Raw genomic sequence first — 24,270 nt, forward strand, 5'->3', positions numbered from 1 at the left:
ATCAAGTGGCCCTAAAACCATGGTTTACTGGAGCTGAATCTTAGAAGACTGAGCTGAAGTAAATAAGGAAATTCAGATGGGAAATCAGTAAGGAATAAGCAGTTAGTGTTGCCTGAGTGGCCAAGGGGATAGATAGAAGTGATGAGGAAAGAAAAGCAACAAGAGGGAAATTCGAAATAAAACTCAGTGCATTATAGTGTTTTATACAGTAACATAGCAGAAGAGTATTATAGTAGAAAGCCATCTTATCCAGCAACTTTTGGGTTATACGATAAAGTCAGAAGATATAAGTGCACTAACGCTAAAAGAGAAGATAATTGTCTCCGCATGTCTAGAAAAGGGTGCTTGTTAATATTTTAACGTAAGTTTGTGGTAAAGGCTTATACCTAATGTATAAAGATAATTCTTCAAATTCTTTGCTATTTCCTACCTAAATGTATTTTTTAAAGCTTTATATCAATTTCCTCTATCTACATTTAAAATTGGAATACTTCAGCTATGACCTCAGTAAAAGTTTTTTGGAATAAGTTGAATTAGTTCATCTTTGTTTTTTCACTCGTTGTGCTATCTCTAACTTTCTAAAATTATTCTTCCAGAAGAACAACCAATTTTATGAATCTTTTAGAACCTTTATGAAATGAGTGTTTCTATTCTACTGCTCCTTTATTCCATTTCCTCCTTCCTCATTCTAGGCAGAAATATTAGTTCACTATTTCCTATTTCCCCACTTCTTTACTTTTTAAATTATACTTTACATGGAGAAAAAGTGAAATAGAGTGTAAGGATAAAAAATACTATGAAACAGTTGAAAAGATGGGTATAAAGTAAAAAGTAAGTTTCCCTCCTACCTCTGATTCCTCACCCACAGTTCACCGTTTTCCCTCCTCAGAGTGGGAGAGACCCACTTTAAAAACCAAGCAAATGTGGGTGACTAGAAAGTATAATTGTCATTAAGCTGTAAACAGTAAAGCATTGCATGAGCATAAGCCATTTTTCAAGTAGTCCAATCATAATTTTGTTTTTCTAGGTAAAACATTTTAGAAATAAGGGCTCAGTTAAATGTGTCAAAGCTAGACAATTGGATAACTTGTTCCTGGAACACAGTTTGGTACTGGTATGATGTGTTTTGGGGTGCTTTCTTTTCATTTACTTGTGTGTTAAGCATGTTCTGCTCTTCCAAATGAGAAATGTTAGTGTTTTAACAGAACATGAGCTTTGAAATTAGATCAGAGTTTGAGCTCTGGTAATGCTAATTCATAGCTGTGTAATCTTGCCAGTTCTTTACATTTCTCTGACCCTTGAGTTCTCCATCTGAAAAATGAGAATAATAATAGCTACTTCTCAGGATGGTTTCAAGGGTTGATTGTAAACTGTATCCAGCACAGTGCCGGGAATGTGGTAGGTGCTCAATAAACGTTAATTTTTTTTCTCTTTCCTATCAATGTTATTAATGCAACCTGAAGACATTGTTAAATGGAACTCCTGTTGTGGAGAAAAGATTCTAGGTAAACTCAACTATAGCGTTTTCTGTCTCTATAAAGTAAACAACATAGTTCATAATTTTTATTTAGGAAATTCCAAATATAAATAAAGGTAGCAAGAGGCAATTGTGGCCTAGAGTAAAATTTTAAGGGCAAGTAGCTAATAGAGAGAAAAGCATGGTTTCTCAAATACTGACATTTTGGACCAGATGATGGGGGTGGGGAGGCAGAATATCCTTTCCTTCTTGATTGTTTAGCAGCATCCCTGTCTCTGCTGACTAGATACCAGTAGCACTGCCCCACCCACCCAAGTTGTGACAACCAAAAGTATTTTCAGGCATTGCCAAATGTCCCCTAGGGGGCCAGAATCACCCCTGGTTGAGAACCACTGTATTAGAGCATGGCCTAAAAAGAACACATGTGGGATGGCTTCACATTTATAGAAGAACAAAGGAAAAGAAGAGAAATTAATGCTATTATAGGTACAGAAAACAGGATACTGTTCATAGCTGACACATTTAAAGTCAGTGAAAGAGAAGATATTTGTAAGAAAGAGATAAAAGAATTTGGAAAGGCTGCTTTATCCATTGATTCAGAGGCGTGGCTAAATAGGAAAAATGATGTGGTTCATAGCACTTTTTTAAAAAAAAAGTGTGATATTACTAGGATATGATCAACACACATCCTGATCCTCTAACCAGTCTATAACTGTAATGCTGTATGATGTGATTTTTTTAAGAGTAGCAATACCCCTGAGAAATAGCAAGATTATATATAATCAAAAGTATTCTAGGAAAATGTAACAACAAAAATTTAGGTAAATATGATTTACCAGAGTACCTTCATTTCTAAAACTGTTCACTTAATTGAAATTTGGATATATTATGTCTAGATTTTTAAAGACTCTTTAGTTGGTACAAACTCCAGTCATGTAACTGAGGGAACCAAGGTAATATATATGATGGTTAGAGTATAGGCTCTAGAGTTGGGACTGCCTGGATTCGTATGTTGCCTCTTCCATTTGCTAATTTTTAACCTAAGACAAATAACAGTCTGAGCTACGCTTCAGTTTCTTTTTCTGTGTTGGGGAGAAATTGTACCTACCTCATAGGATCTCTCTGAGGATTCAATGAGTTAATCCATCTACAGTATTTTGGCGTAATATTTGGCACACTCAGTAAATGTTTTACTGTTAACATTATTTTTATTTTAGTTGAAAGCTGTGTTGCTTTGCTAGAGCTTATAGCTTTAAGGCTAGTTTTGCCCAGCTCTAAAAATATATGCAAGTATACTTCTAATTGAAAATTATTTTTATTACCTCTGGTTGTGTAGCCCCAAGAATTGACTTTAAAAAGGATAGTATCTCAGAACAATTTGAAATTAGTTAGGTTGAACACCTGTTGTAGATATATGGGTAATTTGAGGAAAGTTGGGCACCAGTTTTCAGATACTCTGTCAATTGAAGGAAAGAAACTCCAGTTGTCCATTTCTTGATAGCCTTAACTCCTCGATCTTTCATCTTGAGCCTTCATTTTCACCTGTCATGATAATCCTGCTAGGAAAGAAATCAAGTTGGACCTTAGAATCTCATTGGAGCAATGAGAGGCCATGTATATATCTCTTCAATCATGTACCCTATTTTCTCATTTCCCAAAAGCTGGTTTAAATTGCCCTGGTTTCTGTAGAGTAGACCTTCAAATCTGTTTTTACTTAAGGACCTAAGAATGGGGAAGGATGAAACAAGTGGCATAGAATATCTCTGGAAAATCTTGTATGTCTGTTCATTGCTCTTTAGACTTCGCTACATGTTATGGAGTGCCAGTGTCTAAATATCAAACTAAAGGAGGTTGCTTGTTTTTCCTTTCTAGGCAGAAAAATTAATGAAGCAAATCGGTGTGAAAAATGTGAAGCTTTCAGAATATGAAATGAGTATTGCTGCTCATCTAGTAGACCCTCTTAACATGCATGTAGGTATCTTTAATCTTATTTAATATTTTTTTTTGTCTAGCATTTTGTATCAAGAGTCCCAAAGACCATGACCAGGTTTGATGATTCTCTAGGAGGAATCACAGGATTCAGTGTAGTCATACTCCTGGATATAATTTATTACAACAAAAGGATACAAGGCAAAATTAGCAAAGAAAGAGGGGCGTGGAATAAAGTCTGGAGGAAGTCAGGCACCAGCTTCCAAGAGTCTTCTAGTGAAGTCACACAGGGTGCACTTAATTCTTTCAGCAACAGGTTATGAGAACACCTGTCAAATGCTATCTACCAAAGAAGCTCATTAGAGACTTAGGGCCCAGGGTTTTAATTGGGACTGGTCACATAGACTGCATCTTCCCAACATGTGTCAAAATTCTAGACTCCCATAAGCAAAACATGTATCCACCATAAACCATATTGTTTGCACAAACGGTTTAGGCACAGTGAGCTGTTCTCATCAGGAAAATGGAGGAAACTCTCCCAAAATCTAAGTATCTCCCATACTCCAACGAGGGGCTAGCCTTGCAAGCAGGACTTTCCAAGGATAATCGTCTCGGGCCTGCTGTGTTAACTTTTTTTGTGCACATTTGTTTAGTTAAACCTGTACTTTTATATATTCACCTTTGTGGCATATAAAACTACTGCTTTAAGTCATGTGGATATTTGACTTGGAGTTCAAATCTAGATGTTTTTATAAGGTATGATAGACAACATAAGATTCTGAATCCCAGTTTTTCCATTTATGGCCTTGGTAAATTATTTTCTCTTTGAGTTTCAGTTCCCTCATGTATAATCCAGGGACAATGTAATACCTGCTCTACCTACTTCTAAAGGATTATTTTGAGCATCAGATTAATGTAATTTATAAACTCTAAAATCCTCTGTGAATATTCTGTAACAATAGGTGTAAATAAGTAGAGTGAAATACAATATCCTTATCTCCAAATCTAGGAAATAAAAATCTACAATGTCTATTAATATCTGTGTGCACAGAGACATACATGCCTTTCCAGAATTAATCCTCTGTTTGAAATGAACTCAGTTCTTTGTTATAGCTACAAGTGAAAGTCAGTGATGATTTTTTCAGATCTGGCTGCGCTTTTTCACTTTTTTTTTATGGTGGAAAATAAATGTGTTGTAAATATTGCTTCCGAACAGCCCCACCTCCAGCCCCTTTACTCTTCCAAGTTAAAGCTAGGTTGTTTTTGTTTGTTTTTCAGGTCTTTTTCAGTTAGTTTATCCAGTGCCCACGCCCCCAAAAATTTTTTTAAGCTGAGTCAGAAGGCTTTAAAATACACAAGCTGTTATCAGTTTTGAAAAAATGTATCCCCGTTTACTCTCTATAAAGATATAAGACAAGTTTTGACACAGTTTACTTTTAGTAAAATTCAGAAGCCCAGTTTGGTGAGTATAAGCCTTATTTCTAAATTCATTCTTATTATGTTTGACAGCATCGTCTGTGAATTAGGCCACTCAGCTAGTGCTGAACTGTCTGTCAGAGCTGGCTCTCATTCTTCTTGGCAGAGTATTTCCTCATCTTAATGGAGTGAGGTCAGCTTATTAGATCCTAAAACTCAGAGTTTTGAGTGTTGGACCTAGGGCCCTTTTTTTTTTTTTGGAATAGGTAGTTGACTATTAAATTTCAGCTCATGGTAGTTTAATAATTTCAGTATTGCTTAAAAGTACTTATATTAATATATCATTTTAAACTTTTATTATTTAGGTATAATTAAGGCTTACCATTTGGGGGGATTCTTTTTTACTTCGGTGAACATACATTAGCTGTAAAACTTCATGCTGACCTTAACTTTTACCAGGTTACTTGGAGTGATATAGCAGGTTTGGATGATGTCATTACGGATCTGAAAGACACAGTCATCTTACCTATCAAAAAGAAGCATTTGTTTGAAAATTCCAGGCTTTTGCAGCCTCCAAAAGGTATGGTAAAACTTTATATTTGCTAAAGCATTGAAAATCTGGAACACATGGAAACTTTCTGCCATTATAGAACTGGTGTTTTTGAAGTTGGGTTTTCAAGAGACTGGTGAGATCCAGTGAACTGTTTTATAAATAATGATTTTTAAATAATTGCTTATTCTTCAGCTTCCAAATTTAGGTAAAGTTTTTCCCCATAGTTACATGTCAAAATAATCCCTTTATTTCAAATTCATTTTTATTACTTACAAGAAAATGAAATTAGGGAAATAGAGGATAAAAAAAGATTCAAGGTAACAGTATGGGTTTTTGTCTTCAAGATAAGACTTCTGGTTGTTTCATGATTCTAGTGATTTTTTTTCCTCTTGGTAATTTTATTTTAGATTGCAATGGTAGTTTTTTGTTTGGTTTTGTTTTTAAGGAAATAGTGAACTACTGATGAACTAGAAATTAAATACTACTTATTTTTAAGGGAAACATTTTCTTATTCCTAGTTAGTGATTACTTCAAAAGCCTTGGAACTCAAGAATTGAAAGTATTTATAACTACATCCTTAAATATAATATTTTTATTATTGGCCATTCATATATTGATCATGTTTAAGACTTGTTAAAGGCGATTCAAATGTAGCTTACGTGATAATTGACAGTGAGATCTGTAGAAGTGTGTTGCCATGGCTTTTAAATACAAACGCTGTAGCGTAGCTTATTTAGTAGAAGCTTCTCTTTATTGTATTGCCATGTAGTAGAAACTTCTCTTTATTGTATTGCCAAAACTAGAGAGGTTGCTAGTCAAGACTGAAATCAAATTATTAGACAAGTGCATTTCTCAGAAAAGGATCTTTAGAAATATCAAAATAACATGTATAAGTTGTAGTTTATAATCTTACTAATTTTGCAGCTATATCAAAAAGTGCATTAATTTATATTTCAAAGATAATTGAAGCCAATAACTGTACATTTTTATGAAGTAGAAAATTCTTGTTTCTGGTAAATAGAGGCTGACAGTTACCACCAAAAATGGCATTCTCTTTTTGTTAACTAAAACAACAAATCTGTTTTTTATGTATTTTACTTTCTGAAACAACAAAGCTACTTTTTTTCTAACAAGAAGCATTTACTCTATTGTGATTTAAAAAGAAATTTTTTTCCCCCAAAGAAAATTTCAAATGATTTATCTGAGCCCAGATCAAGAGTAAGGCAAATGTTGGATTACTAAGTTCTTCAGTACCCTCTTGCAGGTTGTTTATAGTGTGAACAAGAAAGAACTTTTGTCAATTTTTATGTCTCATTTTCACAATGTTAATGAATTTAGGAAATTTTTTTATGCTGTTAGAGAAAGCTTTTCTCATCAGTGATGGCTTAGGCCAGGTAACTGGGTGACTTCACCAGTTGGACTTGGTTTAAAGCCCCAATTAGCATAGCAGATACCAAATTATGAGGGAGTACTTTAATAGCCTTATGTAAATCTGCTTTTTATTTAAAAGCATTATCTAAAACTGAAGGTGGTTCCTATGTGTATTTAAATTTTTTTTTAAGTTACATGAGTATTTCCTTATTATGTGATCTAAAAGTTTTACTATTTGAGCTTTTTCAGCTTTGCATTTTTGGAAAATTTTTTACCAAGAACAAAAGTTTGAAAAATCATTGATTTACTTTTTGACCCCCAACATAAATTGGTTATTGGTGTACAGAAGCAGAGTATACAATCAGTTGCGTACCATACTTGTTCCATTTGGGAACTGGAAATAGGTTACGTAGCTTAGACTCATTGCTTTATTGCCAATTTTATGTTTTCCTTAGTTCATTGCTGTCTAAGCTGAAATTGATCACTGCCTCCCAGACTATAGAAAGTTAATTTGAGAATGATTTGTTATGTCATGAATGTGTGACACATGATAATCATACTTAGTAACGTATAAAGATATGGTGTCACTTATTGGTTACAAGAACATGCCATAAAATACTGATGGTTGCATTAAAAAATGTAACCCTTTCTTCCCCCCAAACATTTAAAAATTTACAATAGTTAAAATTCCATTTGAGGGACTTCCCTGGTGGTCCAGTGGTTAAGACCCCATGCTCCCAATGCAGGGGGCCTGGGTTCGAACCCTGATCAGGGAACTAGATCCCGCCTGCCACAACTAAGAGCCCCCACACAGCCAAATAAATATTTAAAAAAAAAAAAAAATTAAAAAAAAAAATCCATTTGAATGCTGTATGGTCCTTCTATAAAATCTGAATTCAGTAATCATTATTTTGGCACGTAACTTTTATGCTTGTGAATGTCATCATACTCCATGTTTTGATGCATTCTTTAAAATGTAGATAAGAAATATATGTTTTGAAAGATGGACTTTCTGAGGTCATAAAGGCCTATAACTTCCCCTCCCTCCCCCCAGTACTCTGTATTTAAGTAGTTTTACAGATATTTATTTTTCCACCATTTGGACAAATTTTTTATTAAACCTTGAAAGTAAATAAACTAGTCCGAAAAAGGAAGAAAGAAAAGTTGGTCACTAATAAGGTAATATATTTTTCACTAATGAGGATTATCTCAAATTTGGATTTGTTTGTCCCAATACTTCTTTTCTTCCTCATCCTAAATCTTTATTTGCATGCAGTACTTAGGAAGTGAAGCCTTTGTCCAAAACATCCATCTTAAAGAGGGGTTTGAATTTTTAAGTCTCTACAAAGTACAAAATAATAAACACATTTTTAATTCTGTTGAAAATGGTTGTAAAAGTATCAGACTAAGTTCTAAAAACTAGTTAAAATGTTATAAAACTAATAATTAAAGCTAAATGCCTCACATTCATTTGCAGAACCACTCGTTTATCTTCATAAATATTAACATGGTGGACTCCACTTCAACAAAGGATATAGAAAACATGCCATTTTCAAATAATATTATTGCTGTACTCACTGATAAAGTATCAGATGGGACAACATGAATCTTAGTGAAGCTTAAGATACATACAGAAATGGGGATTAAACAGTTGAATAAATAATTTTAAAGCTAACATTCATGTAATTACCACCCAGGTCAAGAAGTGAGCATTGATTGTTCCTCATGTGAACCTTATCTGTCACAGCTCCATCCTCCAGAAGATTATGAAATCCAAAAGTTTTCATTGCATGTTAAATTTTTAGACATTAGTAAATAACTGCTCAATTAATAATACTAATTATAATCCCTGAAATAATTAGAAAAACTTAATCCTACTAGGAGGTACCAAAACTAAACTATTAGGAATAAAATATTCAAACTGATAAATGAATACTTTGAAACAAATCTGACAGTCTGAGAGTATTCCATGTGTTTATGAAGTGATGGTGTAGCTGCAAAGTCAACAAAATATGAAGACTTTTGCATCATTAGTTCTAAAAACCTGAGATTCAAGTAATACATATTAAAAGTTTGCTAGTAGACCTGCATTCCATATTAAATTATATGATCAAAATAATAAATGTAATAATTCCATATGTTATCCCATATGTTTTCAGCTTCACTTGAATTTGATGGCATTAGGCTATATTCTGTATTGTTCACATGAGCCATCTAAAAGTATCAGTAGAAGGTTCAAATTTAACTGACTTAACTGAACTTTTAGTACCTAAATGAACGTAATTAAAAAAATGCAAGGACTCCTTGACAAAATTAACATATACTGGCATTGCCTATGGATTAAAATTTTTAAATCAGCTTTAGAAGGGTTTAATTTAAAATGATTAAACATGAGTTAGTTGAATCTTGAAGAATTATTAAGACCACTAGAAATATCTGTGTGTGCTTGAGGAGGAGTTTGAACATTATTTTGAAATGTTTGGCACGAAAAAAATTTGGTAGGTTATAGAACCAAGCTCAAGTTTCTCATTTTTAAAAAAATGTAAGTTTGGCGGGGGGAGGTTTATATAAAGTACTTACTTTTCTTCCCTCATATTTTGTTTTTTATTTTTATTACATAATAGAAATATTTTGTATAACTCCAAATTCTCTCCATTTTACCCCAGCATGCTGCCTCAATTGTATTTATTTATTTATTTATTTGGTCATGGTGTGTGGGATCTTAACTCCCCAACCAGGGATGGAACCCAGGCCCCAACAGTAAAGCACCAAGTTCTAACCAGTGGACCGCCAGGGAGTTCCCAATATTGTCATTCTTTAAGTGCTATTACATGAGAAAAGTCGAGAAGCTCTAGATTAAGAAAATATTTAAAGAAGTTTGCAGATGATGATTTTTGTCAGCCCTGTCTGTAAATGATGTGTAGTCAGGGCCATAATTTTAGTATTATATTAACTTAGAAAATGCTACCTCATTTTAGATGAAAAACAGTTGGTGATGATTCCCCAAATTTCTCAAGACCTCAGTCTGTTTAGATCTTTTATATATTAAAAGACTTACCTTAAATTGCATTTAGCAGCAAATTGCTGTCAGTGGAGACTCTAGGTTAATAATATAGTTTTATTCCTAGGAAATTAAAACAGGAGTGACTGGTGATTTCTTTTTAAGAAAAGATCATTATCTTAAGTCTCTGAGCAATAGCAAAACAGTGTTTTCTACAGTCTATTTTGAAGTTGTTCATTTTCTCTGGGCTGTTGTCATTGTGCTATAGGGCTCTTAGCTCGTGAAGGGGAAGGGCATTAGACGATTTTATTTGTCAACCATTGATCAAGAGGTGTGAGTTTGGATGTCAAGATGATTGTCTTTAATATCCTGAACCGGAAATGTTATTCAGGTGAACATGTAATAGGTCTATCATCATTATTTTTAAATAAATAAATGTTTTCAAAAAAAAAAAAAAAAATATCCTGAACCGGACCATTTCATGAAGGGAGGAAGCACAGGGGTGCTGTAATCCCCAATACATGTCATCACTGACACAAACTTAGAATATAGCACCTTCCTTTCTACTATAAGAAAAGATTAATAAAAATGGAAGTGAATATTGCGAAAAAGTTTCATGTGGACAGAATTAATATTATGTTGATTTTCCCATAAACTAGCAAATATCTCTTTCTCTTAAAGGAAGTAATAAAATAACATGTTAATTTCCAGGTGTACTTCTCTATGGGCCTCCAGGCTGTGGTAAAACGTTGATTGCCAAGGCTACAGCCAAAGAAGCAGGTTGTCGATTTATTAACCTTCAGCCTTCAACACTGACAGATAAGTGGTATGGAGAATCTCAGAAACTGGCTGCCGCTGTTTTCTCCCTTGCCATAAAGCTACAGCCTTCCATCATCTTTATAGATGAAATAGGTATGCTATGTTTTTAAACAGTATGCAGTGGGCTTTCGTGTACATGTTTCCTCATGCATATGTTTGTCCAGGGTAGATACCTAGAAGTTGAACCGTTAGGTTGTGTGATGTGTCCATCTTCAACCTCACTAGGATTACCAGTTCTTCAAAGTGATTATACCCGTTTACACTCTCACCAGTATACAGTTTGTTTCCCTACATACTCCCCCAAAACTTATCTTTTCAGGCAGTATCATTAATTTTTGTCAACTTAAAGAACAAAATTAAGAACAAAAATTATGTCATCATTGTTTTGTGTTTCCCTGCTTACTAGTAAATTTATGCATCTTTTAACATGTTGACTAGCCATTTAGGTTTCCTTGCTTGTAAATTGCCGGTTTTTCTTTGGGGTTATTTGCAGTTTTCTTAGTAATTCTTTGATGATGTTTTATTATGATTGCAAATATTTTCTAGACTGGCTTATCTTTTCACTTTATGATAGTTTCTTTTATGGAGATTTAAATTTAAATGTAGTTACATTTATCAGTTTTTTTACTTTATGGCTTATACTTCTTGTGTCTGGTTTACAAATCCCTTCACTACCTCCATAAATACTCTCCTTTTTAAAATATATAACGTGAAGTAGGAATCTAGTTTAATTCCTTGCCATATGGACAGTCAACTTATAAATAGATCATCTTTCTCTGTATGTCATGACTTTTATATTAGTGGGCTTTTTCTCTATTTTATGGATCATCTATATTTTTATTATAATTTATATATTATAATAAAGCTACAGTAATTAAAACTGTAGCTTTGAGTAAATTTACTATTATAATTATATGTAATATGATAAGCTATATAGAAATATATATAAAGATAGGTATAGATATAAAGTATTTTGGTTATTTGTTTGCCTTGTGTATCTTTCTCATCAATTTATTCCATTTATTTTGGATTTTTGCTTTGACTTTTGCACAAAGGAGCATATAGCTGGATTTTTAAAACTTTTAATCTAAGGCTCTTTAACCAGGAACTGTGGTCGGTTTGCTTTCATTTTGATAGCTGATATATTTAGATTTATTTCTACCACATAACTGTGTGCTTTTTATGGATATTTACCAATCTAGTGGACTTTTGCACTTTTTTAATTCCCTTTTCCCTCACACAGGTTTAGAAGTTATGTACAGTTGACCCTTGAACAACAGGTTTGAATGGGTCCACTTACACGTGGATTTTTCTCAACAGTAAAAACTCTTATCACCACATGAACTGCAGCTACGGAGGAACCGTGTATATAGAGGGCCAACTGTAAATTATATGTGGATTTTGGACTATGGAAAGGCTCAGCGCCCATAACTCGTACCTTCTTCAAGGGTCAACTGTATTCTTTTTCTTTTAGCATACATTTAGCACAGCTACTTGTCTTAAAAGTCTAGGCTAATTATTTCTCGCATCTTCCCAAATAATACAGGGACTTTAGAACTCTTGGATACTAATCATTCCTCTCATCTCTTACATGTTTTTGTTAACAGTTTCTCTTGTTTTTTACTTTTCCATATTGTTATTTTTATACTGGCAGTGCTTGTTTAGAGATCCACTTTACCAATTATTTTGCTCACTATTACTTCTTGCACCTGCCTTTTCTGGATTTAATTTCCTTCTTACTGAAGTCTGTCAAAATTCTTTCAGCAATGATTGTGAGTACAGTGAGTTGTCTTTGTGTGAAAATGTGTTGACTCTGTTTTTATTGTTAAATGATACAGAATTATTTTCTTTCAGCATTTTAAAGCCAAAAGTTTGTTGTCTACCAGTCTTTCTTGTCGCTTTTGAGAATTCTGCTTATAGCCTAATATTTCTTTGTAATTAATCTATCTTTTCTCTCTAGTTGCTATTGAATATTGCAAGACTTCTGTTTTATTATATATATATTTTTTCTTCAACTCTCTACTTAATTTTGAGTCATTTCAATAGTTGTAGCATCTAGTTCTCTACCATATTTCGTCAGTTCTAAAACATACAGTTTTATTTTAGTTTTTTACATTTTAACATCCCTGAAATTGGGATAGCATGTTATAATTTAATTGGCAGTAGTTAAAATTTTTTGTCGATACATAAAACAATGGTGAAACTCAAGTCAGTCAGTCATTGAGTAAGTAATAAAAAGCGATTCTTTGCTTGGCTGTGTTCAATCTTGCAACAATTGGGTTTGTATTCTGCCAATCATATTTGAATTTTAGAAGTTCTGTTTGTTTATTTTTCAAATTTATCTATTTTCACTATAACTTGCTCTTCTGTTAAAATTTCAATCCCTTTTATGTCTTCAAATTTTTAAACTTTTTTTTTTTTTTTTTTTGCGATACGAGGGCCTCTCACTGTTGTAGCCTCTCCCGTTGTGGAGCACAGGCTCCGGACCTGCAGGCTCAGCGGCCATGGCTCACAGGCCTAGCCGCTCCGTGGCATGTGGGATCTTCCTGGACTGGGGCACGAACCCGTGTCCCCTGCATCGGCAGGTGGATTCTCAACCACTGCTCCACCGGGAAGCCCACATACTATTTTTATATAGTTCTTTGGATTGTTCTGTTTGAAATTTTACTTCTTTATATTGTTAACTCTCTTTCATAGTGATTTGTTTCCGTGTCTCATTTCTAACTCTAGATTGCTTAGGACTTGCTTTTATATGAGAATTCTGTGTTGCCTAAAATAATCCAGAGTAGTTTTTCTGTCTTCCACCTAGAGGCTTTAGGCTCTAATTTCTCGATGTTCCTAAACTGAATGACAGTTTGAATTTAGACTTCAGGCCTGAGAGAGAGCCCCTGTGATCTTGGTTTTTAATTTTTCAGGGGGGACATATTTCCCTCCAGAGCCCAGGCCAAGACAGACAAGCGTCCTTAACTTCCTGTAGTGGTGAGCAGAAATTTTTTTCTTGTCTATACTTTCTGTGAGTGTACATCCTTTTGGGCATCTCGGCTTCAGCATGGATATTAACACCAAAGCAGAACCTCCTGATGCTACCCGTGCATACCTGTTGTGTACACAAACACACACAGACAGTGGCATAATCATCTCAAAATCTCACCATTCTTTTTTTCAGTTCTCTCTTTTCCTGATCTCCAGGATTTTTTTTCTTTCCTTCTTGCAATCTCAGATATTCAGTAACCTTTTTTTTTTAATTACTAAACTTTATTTTTTAGAACAGTTTTAAGTTTACAGAAGACTTGAGCAAAAAGTACAGAGTTCCCATATCCCCACACACACACACAGTTTCCCTATTATCAATACTTTGTGTTAATGTGATATATTTGTTATAATTAATGAACCATTATTGGTATGTTATTAATAACTAAAGTCCATAGTTTATATTAAGGTTCATTCTGTGTTGTACAGTTCTGTGGTCTTTGACAAATGCATAGTATCATGTATATACCCTTACAATATCAGGCAGCATAGTTTCACCACCCTAAAAATCCCCTGTGCTCTACCTGTTCATCCCTCTCAAACTCCTCCCTCCCAAACTCCTAGCTGCACTGTCTCTATTGTTTTGCCTTTTACAGAATATCATACAGTTGGAATCATGTAACATGTAGCTTTCTCAGACTGGCTTCTTTCACTTAGCAATATGCATTTGTTTCCTCCATTATCTTTTTATGGCTTGGTAGCTCATTTCTTTATATTGCTGAATCATATTCCATTATATGGTTGTACCACAGTTTGTTTATCCATTCATCTATTAAAGGACCTCTTGGTTGCTTCCAGTTTTGTGCAGTTATGAGTAAAGCTGCTAACAACAGAGATATGCAGGATTTTGTGTGGACTAAAGTTTCTAACTCAGCTGGGTAAATACCTAGGAGTTCAATTGCTGGATTGTATGGTAAATCTGTGTTTAACTTTGTAAGAAACTACCAAATGTATTTCAGAGTGGCTGTTTGCACTTAAAAGTTCCACCAGCAGTTCTACCATTTTGCAGTTCTACCAGCAGTAAATGAGAGGTCCTGTTTCTCCACTCCTCTCCAGCACTTGGTATTACCAATTTTTTGGATTTTAGCTATCCTAATAAGTGTGTAGTGGTGTCTCGTTTTAATTTGCACTTCCCCAGTGACGTATATTGTTGAGCATCTTTTTTTTCATATGCTTATTTGCCATCTGTATATCTTCTTTGGTGGGGTCTCTGTTCATATCTTTTGCTCATTTTTTTTTTTTTTGAAGGTGGATTTTTTTTTTAATTAATTTATTATTGGCTGTGTTGGGTCTTCGTTTCTGTGCGAGGGCTTTCTCTAATTGCGGCGAGTGGGGGCCACTCTGCATTGTGGTGTGCGGGCCTCTCACTGTCGTGGCCTCTCTTGTTGCGGAGCACAGGCTCCAGATGCGCAGGCTCAGTAGTTGTGGCTCACGGGCCTAGTTGCTCTGCGGCATCTTCCCAGACCAGGGCTCGAACCCATGTCCCCTGCATTGACAGGCAGATTCTCAACCACTGCGCCACCAGGGAAGCCCTTTTGCTCATTTTTTAACTGGGTTGTTTTCTTGTTGAATTTTAAGAGTTCTTCGTATATTTTGGATACAAGTCCTTTATCAGATATGTTTTTATACAATAAATATTTTTTTCCAGTCTGTGGCTTATCTTTTCTCTTAATAATGTCTTCCACAGGGCAGGAATTTTATTTTTAATAAACTCCGACTTACACATTTTTTTCTTGGATGGATTGTGCTTTTGGTGTTGTATGTAAAAGTTCATCACCAAACCCAGGGTTCCCTAAATTTTCTCCTGTATTATCTTCATAAGTTTTATAGCTTTTTGTTTTACATTTAGGTCTGTGTTCTGTTTTGAGTTTCGTGAAATGTATAAGGTCTGTGTCGAGGTCTGTTTTTTTGCATATGGATGTCCGATTGTTCTAGCACTATTTATCAGATATGCATTAACTTTAAAAAAAAATCTTATTCAGTCTTTTTGTCAGTGTTTACATACATGTCTTTTTCCACCGTCTTCAGCATTCTGAGCTTTTATATTCAGTGTGTCTCGTGTAAGCAGTACACAGTTGGGTTTTGTGTTTTTTTAATCCAGTCTAATATCTTAAACAGGTAATTGCATACTCTAGACCATTTACATTTAATGTAACTACTGATATAGTTAGGTTATTTATACTTTGATCCAGCATTTTAAGTTTTTATATTATTTTAAGCAGCCATCTTGCCAGACCACTTCTTAGAAATGAAGATAATTTAAGAATAATTAATAGCAGAATTATGGTAGTTAAGTAGGCAGCTAAATTTACACAATTTATCTTTAAAAAATAAGCAATTTTAAAATGACTAGATTTTATACATCCAGAATAAATGGGTACATTTATTGTACATGGTACAACACATGGTATAATACATGGTACAACAATGGTACATATTGTACACGATTAGAACTGTAAAAGAAAATACAGGATATATGTTTGCCATCACAAAACTATCATGTCACAGTAATGTGTTTTTGCTGTAATTACTTTGTAAAAAATTTTTTTGTTTTTTAAAGCTTGGACCCAGCACATTAAAAAGCATTTTCATGTCACTTGCATGTATGATTGACAGACTTCAAGTTTTAGTTTTATTGAGAAAGTTTTATTGAGAAAGTTATTGAGAAAGTTATTGAGAAATGCCAGTGATTTGAAGGGATACAAGACAAAACATTTGAAACAGGATTGTACTGGAAAATACAGGATTTGTTTTTATTGTCTTTTTATCATTCTGAGGATATACCACCTTTCAGTCCTTTCGTTCTAGACGGAAAATATTTTCCCCGTTCTAAAAGTATTTCATGTTCATTATAGATAATTTGGAAGACAGAAAAGAATTCAAGAGAAAATTAAAATTGTCCATCAGTATCACTGAGAGATAACCAAAGTTATTAGCATTTTGGTGTATTCCATTAAAGGTTTTTTTACCCTGTATAACGTATATGTACATGCATGCCAGTATGTATGTTTTAAACCATTTCCTGTCCTATATTTTCCCACTTAATAGTGTTTTGAGATTTTCCAGTATCATTTTTATTTATTACCAGGAAAAATGTATGAGGAAAAAGGATGTGATCCCATAATTAAGAACACACAGGATGCAGAGAACCTGGAAAGTTAGGACCAAAGCACACAGACTTTTGCTCTAAGACACTACATGATCCTTTTTTAGCCTCTCAGCACTAGATCCTTTACTTCTTTTATATATGTTGGTATGAATGTATTTTTAGGAAAGAAATGAGGATTGTGAATTGATTGTTTTAATTTGCTGGATAATTTGTCAAAGTAGTTATATCAGAATAATGTATGAAAAGGCATATTCGAACCCTTTTCTTTGTAATCTTTCATAAAATTTTCAGCTTTTAATTAACGATTTGAAATTATGTAAAGAGTAATTTATTACTGATTTGTAAGGTTAAGGATTTTTTTCTTCTAGACTCCTTTCTACGAAACCGTTCAAGTTCTGACCATGAAGCTACAGCCATGATGAAAGCTCAGTTTATGAGTCTCTGGGACGGATTGGATACTGATCACAGCTGCCAGGTATTTGAAAGTAATCTGCTTTAATTTGTGTTATTCTTGGTGGTGGTGTTAATAGAAAATTTGGCTGCTTGTTAAGCTTATTTACAGAATTATTTTTCATAGCTTATACTTACCAATAAATGATGAAAATCTGAAAGAATATGATTTGTGTATATCTTCATCCATTTTGAGGGCTTTGTAATTAATAAAATGTTAAAAAGATTTCCCAAATGCTCAAAACAAATACAAGAATAAGAGAGAAAACCAGGGTATTAGAACCATCAATGTCAAGGAAAAGGAAGTGACAAGTGGCTATGAGTATTCTGTACACTTCGTTTGACTCTTATCATAAATCCTTATAGTCTTTACTCTCAGTTCTTATGTCACTTTTAAAAAATATATAGTCGTGTGTATATGTTAATCCCAAACTCCTCATTTATCCCTCTCTCCCACCTTTCCCCTTTGGTAACCATAAGTTTGTTTTCTATGTCTGTGAATCTGTTTCTGTTTTGTAAGTTCATTTGTATCATTTTTTTAGATTCCACATATAAGTGATATCATGTGATATTTGTCATTCTCTGTCTGAATTACTTCACTTAATATGATAACCTCTAGGACCATCCATATTGCTGCAAATGGCATTATTTTATTCCTTTTTGTGTCTGAATAATATTCCACTGTATATATGTACCACATCTTCTTTGTCCATTCATGTGTCAGTGGGCATTTAGGTTGCTTCCATGTCTTGGCTGTTGTAAATTGTCCTGCTGTGACCTTTGGGGTGAATATATCTTTTCGAATTATGGTTTTCTCCAGATACATGCCCAGGAGTGGGATTGCTGGATCCTATGGTACCTCTATTTTTAGTTTTTAAAGGAACCTCAATACTGTTCTCCATAGTGGCTGTACCAATTTACATTCCCACCAACAGTGTAGGAAGATTCCCTTTTCTCCAAACCCTCTCCAGCATTTATTTTTTGTACACTTTTTAATGATGGCCATTCTGACTGGTGTAAAGTGATACCTCATTGTAGTTTCAATTTGCATTTTTCTAATAATTAGCGATCTTGAGCATCTTTTCATGAGCTTTTTGACCATCTATATGTCTTCTTTGAAGAAATGTCTATTTAGGTCTTATGCCCATTTTTTGATTGGGTTGTGTGTTTTTTTGATGTTGAGCTGCATGAGCTGTTTGTCATATTTTAGAAATTAATAATTAGATCCCATGTGTTTATTTTTGTTTTTATTTTCATTACTCTAGGAGGTAGATCCAAAAAGATCTTGCACAATTTATATCAAAGAGTTTACCTCTAAGAATTTTATAGTATATGGTCTTACATCTGGGTCTTTAAGCTTTTTTTTTTAAAATAATTAATTTTTACTGGAGTATAGTTGCTTTACAATGTTGTGTTAGTTTCTACTGTACAGCAAAATGAATCAGCTATACATATACAGATATCCCCTCTTTTTTAGATTTCCTTCTCATTTAGGTCACCACAGTGCATTAAGTAGAGTTCTCTGTTCTGTACAGTATGTTCTCATTAGTTGTCTATTTAATATGTAGTATCATAGTGTATAGTGTCAATCCCAATCTCCCAATTCCTCCCATCCCCCCTTTCCCCATTGATATCCATACATTTGTTCTCTACGTCTGTGTCTCTATTTCTGCTATGCATATGAGATCATCTATACCATTTTTCTAGATTCCACATATATGCGTTAATATATGATATTTGTTTTTCTCTTTCGGACTTACTTCACTCTGTATGACACTCTCTAGGTCCATCCACGTCTCTACAAATGACTCAATTTCTTTCCTTTTTATGGCTGAGTAATATTCCATTGTATATATGTACCACATCTTCTTTATCCATTCCTCTGTTGATGGACGTGTAGGTTGCTTCCATGTCCTGGCTATTGTAAATAGTGCTGCTGTGAACATTGGGGTGCATGTGTCTTTTTGAATTATGGTTTTCTCTGGGTATATGCTCAGTAGTGGGATGGCTGGGTCATATGGTAGTTCTATTTTTAGTTTTTTAAGAAGCCTCCATACTGTTTTCCATGGTGGCTGTATCAGTTTACATTCCCACCAACAGTGCGTGAGGATTCCCTTTTCTCCACACTTCTCCAACATTTATTGTTTGTAGATTTTTTGATGATGGCCATTCTGACCAGTGTGAGGTGATACCTCATTGTAGTTTTGCGTTTTTCTGATAATTAGTGATGTTGAACATCTTTTCATGTGTTTGTTGGTCATCCATGTGTCTTCTTCGGAGAAATGTCTATTTAGGTCTTCCACCCAATTTTTTTTTTTTTTTTTTTTTTTTTTTTTGCAGTACGCGGGCCTCTCTCACTGTTGTGGCCTCTCCCGTTGCGGAGCACACGCTCCGGACGCGCAGGCTCAGCAGCCATGGCTCACGGGCCCAGCCGCTCCGCGGCATGTGGGATCTTCCCGGACCGGGGCACGAACCTGCGTCCCCTTCATCGGCAGGCACACTCTCAACCACTGCGCCACCAGGGAAGCCCCCACCCAATTTTTTGATGGGTTGTTTGTTTTTTTGATATTGAGCTGCATGAGCTGTTTGTATATTTTGGAGATTAATCCTTTGTCAGTTGCTTCATTTGGAAATATTTTCTCCCATTCTGAGGGTTGTCTTTTTGTCTCATTTATGGTTTCCTTTGCTGTGAAAAGCTTTTAAGTTTCATTAGGTCCCATTTATTTTTGTTTTTATTTCCATTTCTCTAGGAGGTGGGTCAAAAAGGATCTTGCTGTGATTTATGTCATAGAGTGTTTTTCCTATGTTTTCCTCTAAGAGTTTTATACTGTCTGGCCTTACATTTAGGTCTTTAATCCATTTTGAGTTTATTTTTGTGTGTGGTGTTAGGGAGTGTTCTAATTTCATTCTTTTACATGTAGCTGTCCAGTTTTCCCAGCACCACTTATTGAAGAGACTTTTTCTCCATTGTATATTCATGCCTCCTTTATCAAAAATAAGGTGACCGTATGTGTGTGGGTTTATCTCTGGACTTTCTATCCTGTTCCATTGATCTATATTTCTGTTTTTGTGCCAGTACCATACTGTCTTGATTACTGTAGCTTTGTAGTATAGTCTGAAGTCTGGGTGCCTGATTCTTCCAGGTCCGTTTTTCTTTCTCAAATTGCTTTGGCTATTTGGGGTCTTTTGTGTTTCCATACAAATTGTGAATTTTTTTGTTCTAGTTTTGTGAAAAATGCCAGTGGTGGTTTGATAGGGATTACATTGAATCTGTAGATAGATTTGGGTAGTATAGTCATTTTCACAATATTGATTCTTCCAATCCAAGAACATGGTACATCTCTCCATCTGTTTGTATCATCTTTAATTTCTTTCATCAGTGTCTTATAATTTTCTGCATACAGGTCTTTTGTCTCCTTAGGTAGGTTTATTCCTAGGTATTTTATTCTTTTTGTTGCAGTGATAAGTGGTAGTGTTTCCTTAATTTCTCTTTCAGGTTTTTCATCATTAGTGTATAGAAATGCAAGAGATTTCTGTACATTAATTTTGTATCCTGCTACTCCACCAAATTCATTGATTAGCTCTAGTAGTTTTCTGGTAGCATCTTTAGGATTCTCTATGTATAGTATCATGTCATCTTCAAACAGTGACAGCTTTACTTCTTTCCCGATTTGGATTCCTTTTATTTCTTTTTCTTCTCTGATTGCTGTGACTAAGACTTCCAAACTATGTTGAGTAATAGTGGTGAGAGTGGGCAATCTTTTCTTGTTCCTGATCTTAGAGGAAATGGTTTCAGTTTTTCACCACTGAGAATGATGTTGGCTGTGAGTGTGTCATATATGGCCTTTATTATGTTGAGGTAGTTTCCCTCTATGCCTACTTTCTGGAGACTTTATTATAAATGGGTGTTGAATTTTATCAAAAGCTTTTTCTGCATCTGCTGAGATGATCATGTGGTTTTTATCCTTCACTTCGTTAATATGGTGTATCACATTGACTGATTTGCATATATTGAAGAATCCTTGGATTCATGGGATAAACCTCAACCATGGTGTATGATCCTTTTAATATGCTTTTGGATTCTGTTTGCTAGTATTTTGTTGAGGATTTTTGCATCTGTGTTCATCAGAGATATTTGCCTGTAGTTTTCTTTTTTTGTGACATCTTTGTCTGGTTTTGGTATCAGGGTGATGGTGGCCTCATAGAATGAGTTTCAGAGCGTTCCTCCCTCTGTTATATTTTGGAAGAGTTTGAGAAGGATAGGTGGGCTGTTGTTTGTTAGAAGATTTTTAATCACAGTTTCAATTTCAGTGCTTGTGATTGGTCTCTTTATATTTTCTATTTCTTCCTGGTTCATTATCGGAAGGTTGTGCTTTTTGAGAATTTGTCCATTTCTTCCAGGTTGTCCATTTTATTGGCCTACAGTTGCTTGTAGTAATCTCTCATGATCCTTTGTGTTTCTGCACTGTCAGTTGTTACTTCTTCTTTTTCATTTCTACTTCTGTTGATTTGAGTCTTCTTCCTTTTTTTCTTGATGAGTCTGGCTAATGGTTTATCATTTATCTTCTCAAAGAACCAGCTTTTAATTTTATTGATCTTTGCTATGTTTCCTTCATTTCATTTTCATTTATTTCTGATCTGATCTTTATGATTTCTTTCCTTCTGCTTACTTTGGGGGTATTTTTGTTCTTCTTTCTGTAATTGCTTTAGGTGTAAGGTTAGGTTGTTTATGAGATTTTTCTTGTTTCTTGAGGTAAGATTGTATTGCTATAAACTTCCCTCTTAGAACTGCTTTTCCTGCATCCCATAGGTTTTGGGTCTTCGTGTTTTCATTGTCATTTGTTTCTAGGTATTTTTTGATTTACTCTCTGATTTCTTCATGATTCCTTTGTTATTTAGTAGCATGTTGTTTAGCCTCCATGTGTTTGTATTTTTTACAGTTTTTTTTTCCTGTAATTGATATCTAGTCTCACAGCATTGTGGTCAGAAAAGATGCTTGATATGATTTCACTTTTCTTAAATTTACCAAGGCTTGGTTTGTGACCCAAGATATGGTCTATCCTTGAGAATGTTCCATGAGTACTTGAGAAGAAAGTGTATTCTGTTGTTTCTGGATGGAATGTCCTATAAATAAATATCAATTAAGTCCATCTTGCTTAATGTGTCATTTAAAGCTTGTGCTTCCTTATTTAGTTTCATTTTAGGATGATCTGTCCATTGGTAAAGTGGCATGTTAAAAGTCCCCGACTGTTATTGTATTACTGTCACTCTCTCCTTTCATGGCTTTTAACATTTGCCATATATATTGAGGTTCTCCTATGTTGGTTGCGTATATATTTACCATTATTATATCTTTTTCTTGGATTGATCCCTTGATCATTATGCAGTGTCCTTCCTTGTCTCTTGTAACAGTCTTTATTTTAAAGTCTGTTTTGTCTGATATGAGTATCACTACTCCAGTTTTCTTTTTTTTTCTTTTTTTTTTCTTTTTTTTGCGGTACGTGGCCCTCTCACTGTTGTGGCCTCTCCCATTGCAGAGCACAGGCTCCAGACGTGCAGGCTCAGCGGCCATGGCTCACGGGCCTAGCCGCTCCGTGGCATGTGGGATCCTCCCAGACCGGGGCATGAACCCGTGTCCCTTGCATTGGCAGGCAGACTCTCAACCACTGCTCGACCAGGGAAGCCCTCCAGCTTTCTTTTGATTTCAATTTGCATGGAATATCTTTTTCCATTCTCTCACTTTTAGTCTGTATGTGTCCCTCAATCTGAAGTGGGTCTCTTGTAGACAGTATATATGTGGGTCTTTGTTTTGTATCCGTTCAGCCAGCCTATGTCTTTTGGTTGGAGCATTTAATACGTTTTCATTTAAGGTAATTATTGATATGAATGTTCTTATTGCCATTGGGTTAATTGTTTTGGATTTGTTTTTGCAGTTTTCTTTTCCTCTTTTGTTCTCTTGTGATTTGATGACTATGTTTAGTGTTGTGTTTGGATTCCTTTTTCTTTTTTTGTATGTATATCTATTGTCGGTTTTTGGTTTGCAGTTACCATGAGGTTTTGATATACCGGTCTGATATACCAGTCTATATATATGAATGATTGTTTTAAGTTGCTGGTCTCAAGTTCAAATGCATTTACAGTATCGTGCTTTTGTACTCTCCTCACAATTGCTGGTTTTGATATCATATCCACATGTGGATGACTTTCTACCTTTACTGTATGTTTGCCTTTACCAGTGAGCTTCCATTCATAATTTTCTTGTTTCCAGTTGTGGCCTTTAGCATTTGTTGTAAAGCTGGTTTGGTGATGCTGAATTCTCTTAGCTTTTGAGTGTCCATAAAGCTTTTGATTTTTCTGTCAAATCGAATGAGAGTCTTGCTGGGTAGAGTATTCTTGGTTGTAGGTTTTTTCCTTTCATCACTTTAAATATATCACGCCACTCCACTCCATTCTGGTCTACAGAGTTTTTGCTGAAAAATCAGCTCATTACCTTATGGGGATTCCCTTGTATGTTATTTGTTTTTTCCTGTTGTTGTTTTTAATATTTTCTCTGTCTTTAATTTTTTCAACTTTATTACTATGTGTCTTGTCATGTTCCTCCTTGGGTTTATTCTTCATGGGACTCTCTGCGCTTCCTGGACTTGAGTGACTGTTTCCTGTCCCACGTTAGGGAATTTTTCAGCTATGATCTATTCAAATATTTTCTCAGGCCCTTTCTCTCTTTCCTCCTTCTGGGACCCCTGTAATGTGAATGTTAGTGTGTTTAATGTTGTTCCATTGGTCTCTTAAGCTGTCCTCCTTTCTTTTCATTCTTTTTTCCTTATTGTGTTCCACAGCAGTGATTTCCACCATTCTGTCTTCCAGGTCAGTTATCTGTTCTTCTGCCTCAGTTATTTTGCTGTTGATTCTTTCTAGTGTATTTTTCATTTCGGTTATTGTATTCTTCAACTCTGTTTCTTTGTTCTTTATATCTTCTAGCTCTTTGTTAAACATTTCTTGTATCTTTTCAGTCTGTGCCTCCATTCTTTTCCCGAGATCATGGATCATCTTTACTATCATTACTCTGAATTCTTTTTCGGGTAGATTGCCTATCTCCACTTCACTTAGTTGTTCTT

At 34.7% G+C, this 24,270-nt stretch overlaps 1 protein-coding gene across 3 annotated transcripts in view; it reads left to right on the forward strand.

Moving 5' to 3' along the window:
* ATAD1 (ATPase family AAA domain containing 1) overlaps window positions 1-24,270 on the forward strand; it is a 56,989-nt gene that overhangs the window by 9,949 nt on the left and 22,770 nt on the right. For all 3 annotated transcript variants that reach the window (XM_060034538.1, XM_060034540.1, XM_060034539.1), the window contains exons 3-6: window positions 3,350-3,448; window positions 5,282-5,402; window positions 10,459-10,659; window positions 17,074-17,180. In XM_060034538.1, the coding sequence (XP_059890521.1) occupies window positions 3,350-3,448; window positions 5,282-5,402; window positions 10,459-10,659; window positions 17,074-17,180 (528 nt within the window). The remainder of the gene's footprint in view (window positions 1-3,349; window positions 3,449-5,281; window positions 5,403-10,458; window positions 10,660-17,073; window positions 17,181-24,270) is intronic.

Source organism: Delphinus delphis, chromosome 16 (genome assembly GCF_949987515.2).
Source record: "Delphinus delphis chromosome 16, mDelDel1.2, whole genome shotgun sequence".
Taxonomy (NCBI): Eukaryota; Metazoa; Chordata; class Mammalia; order Artiodactyla; family Delphinidae; genus Delphinus; species Delphinus delphis.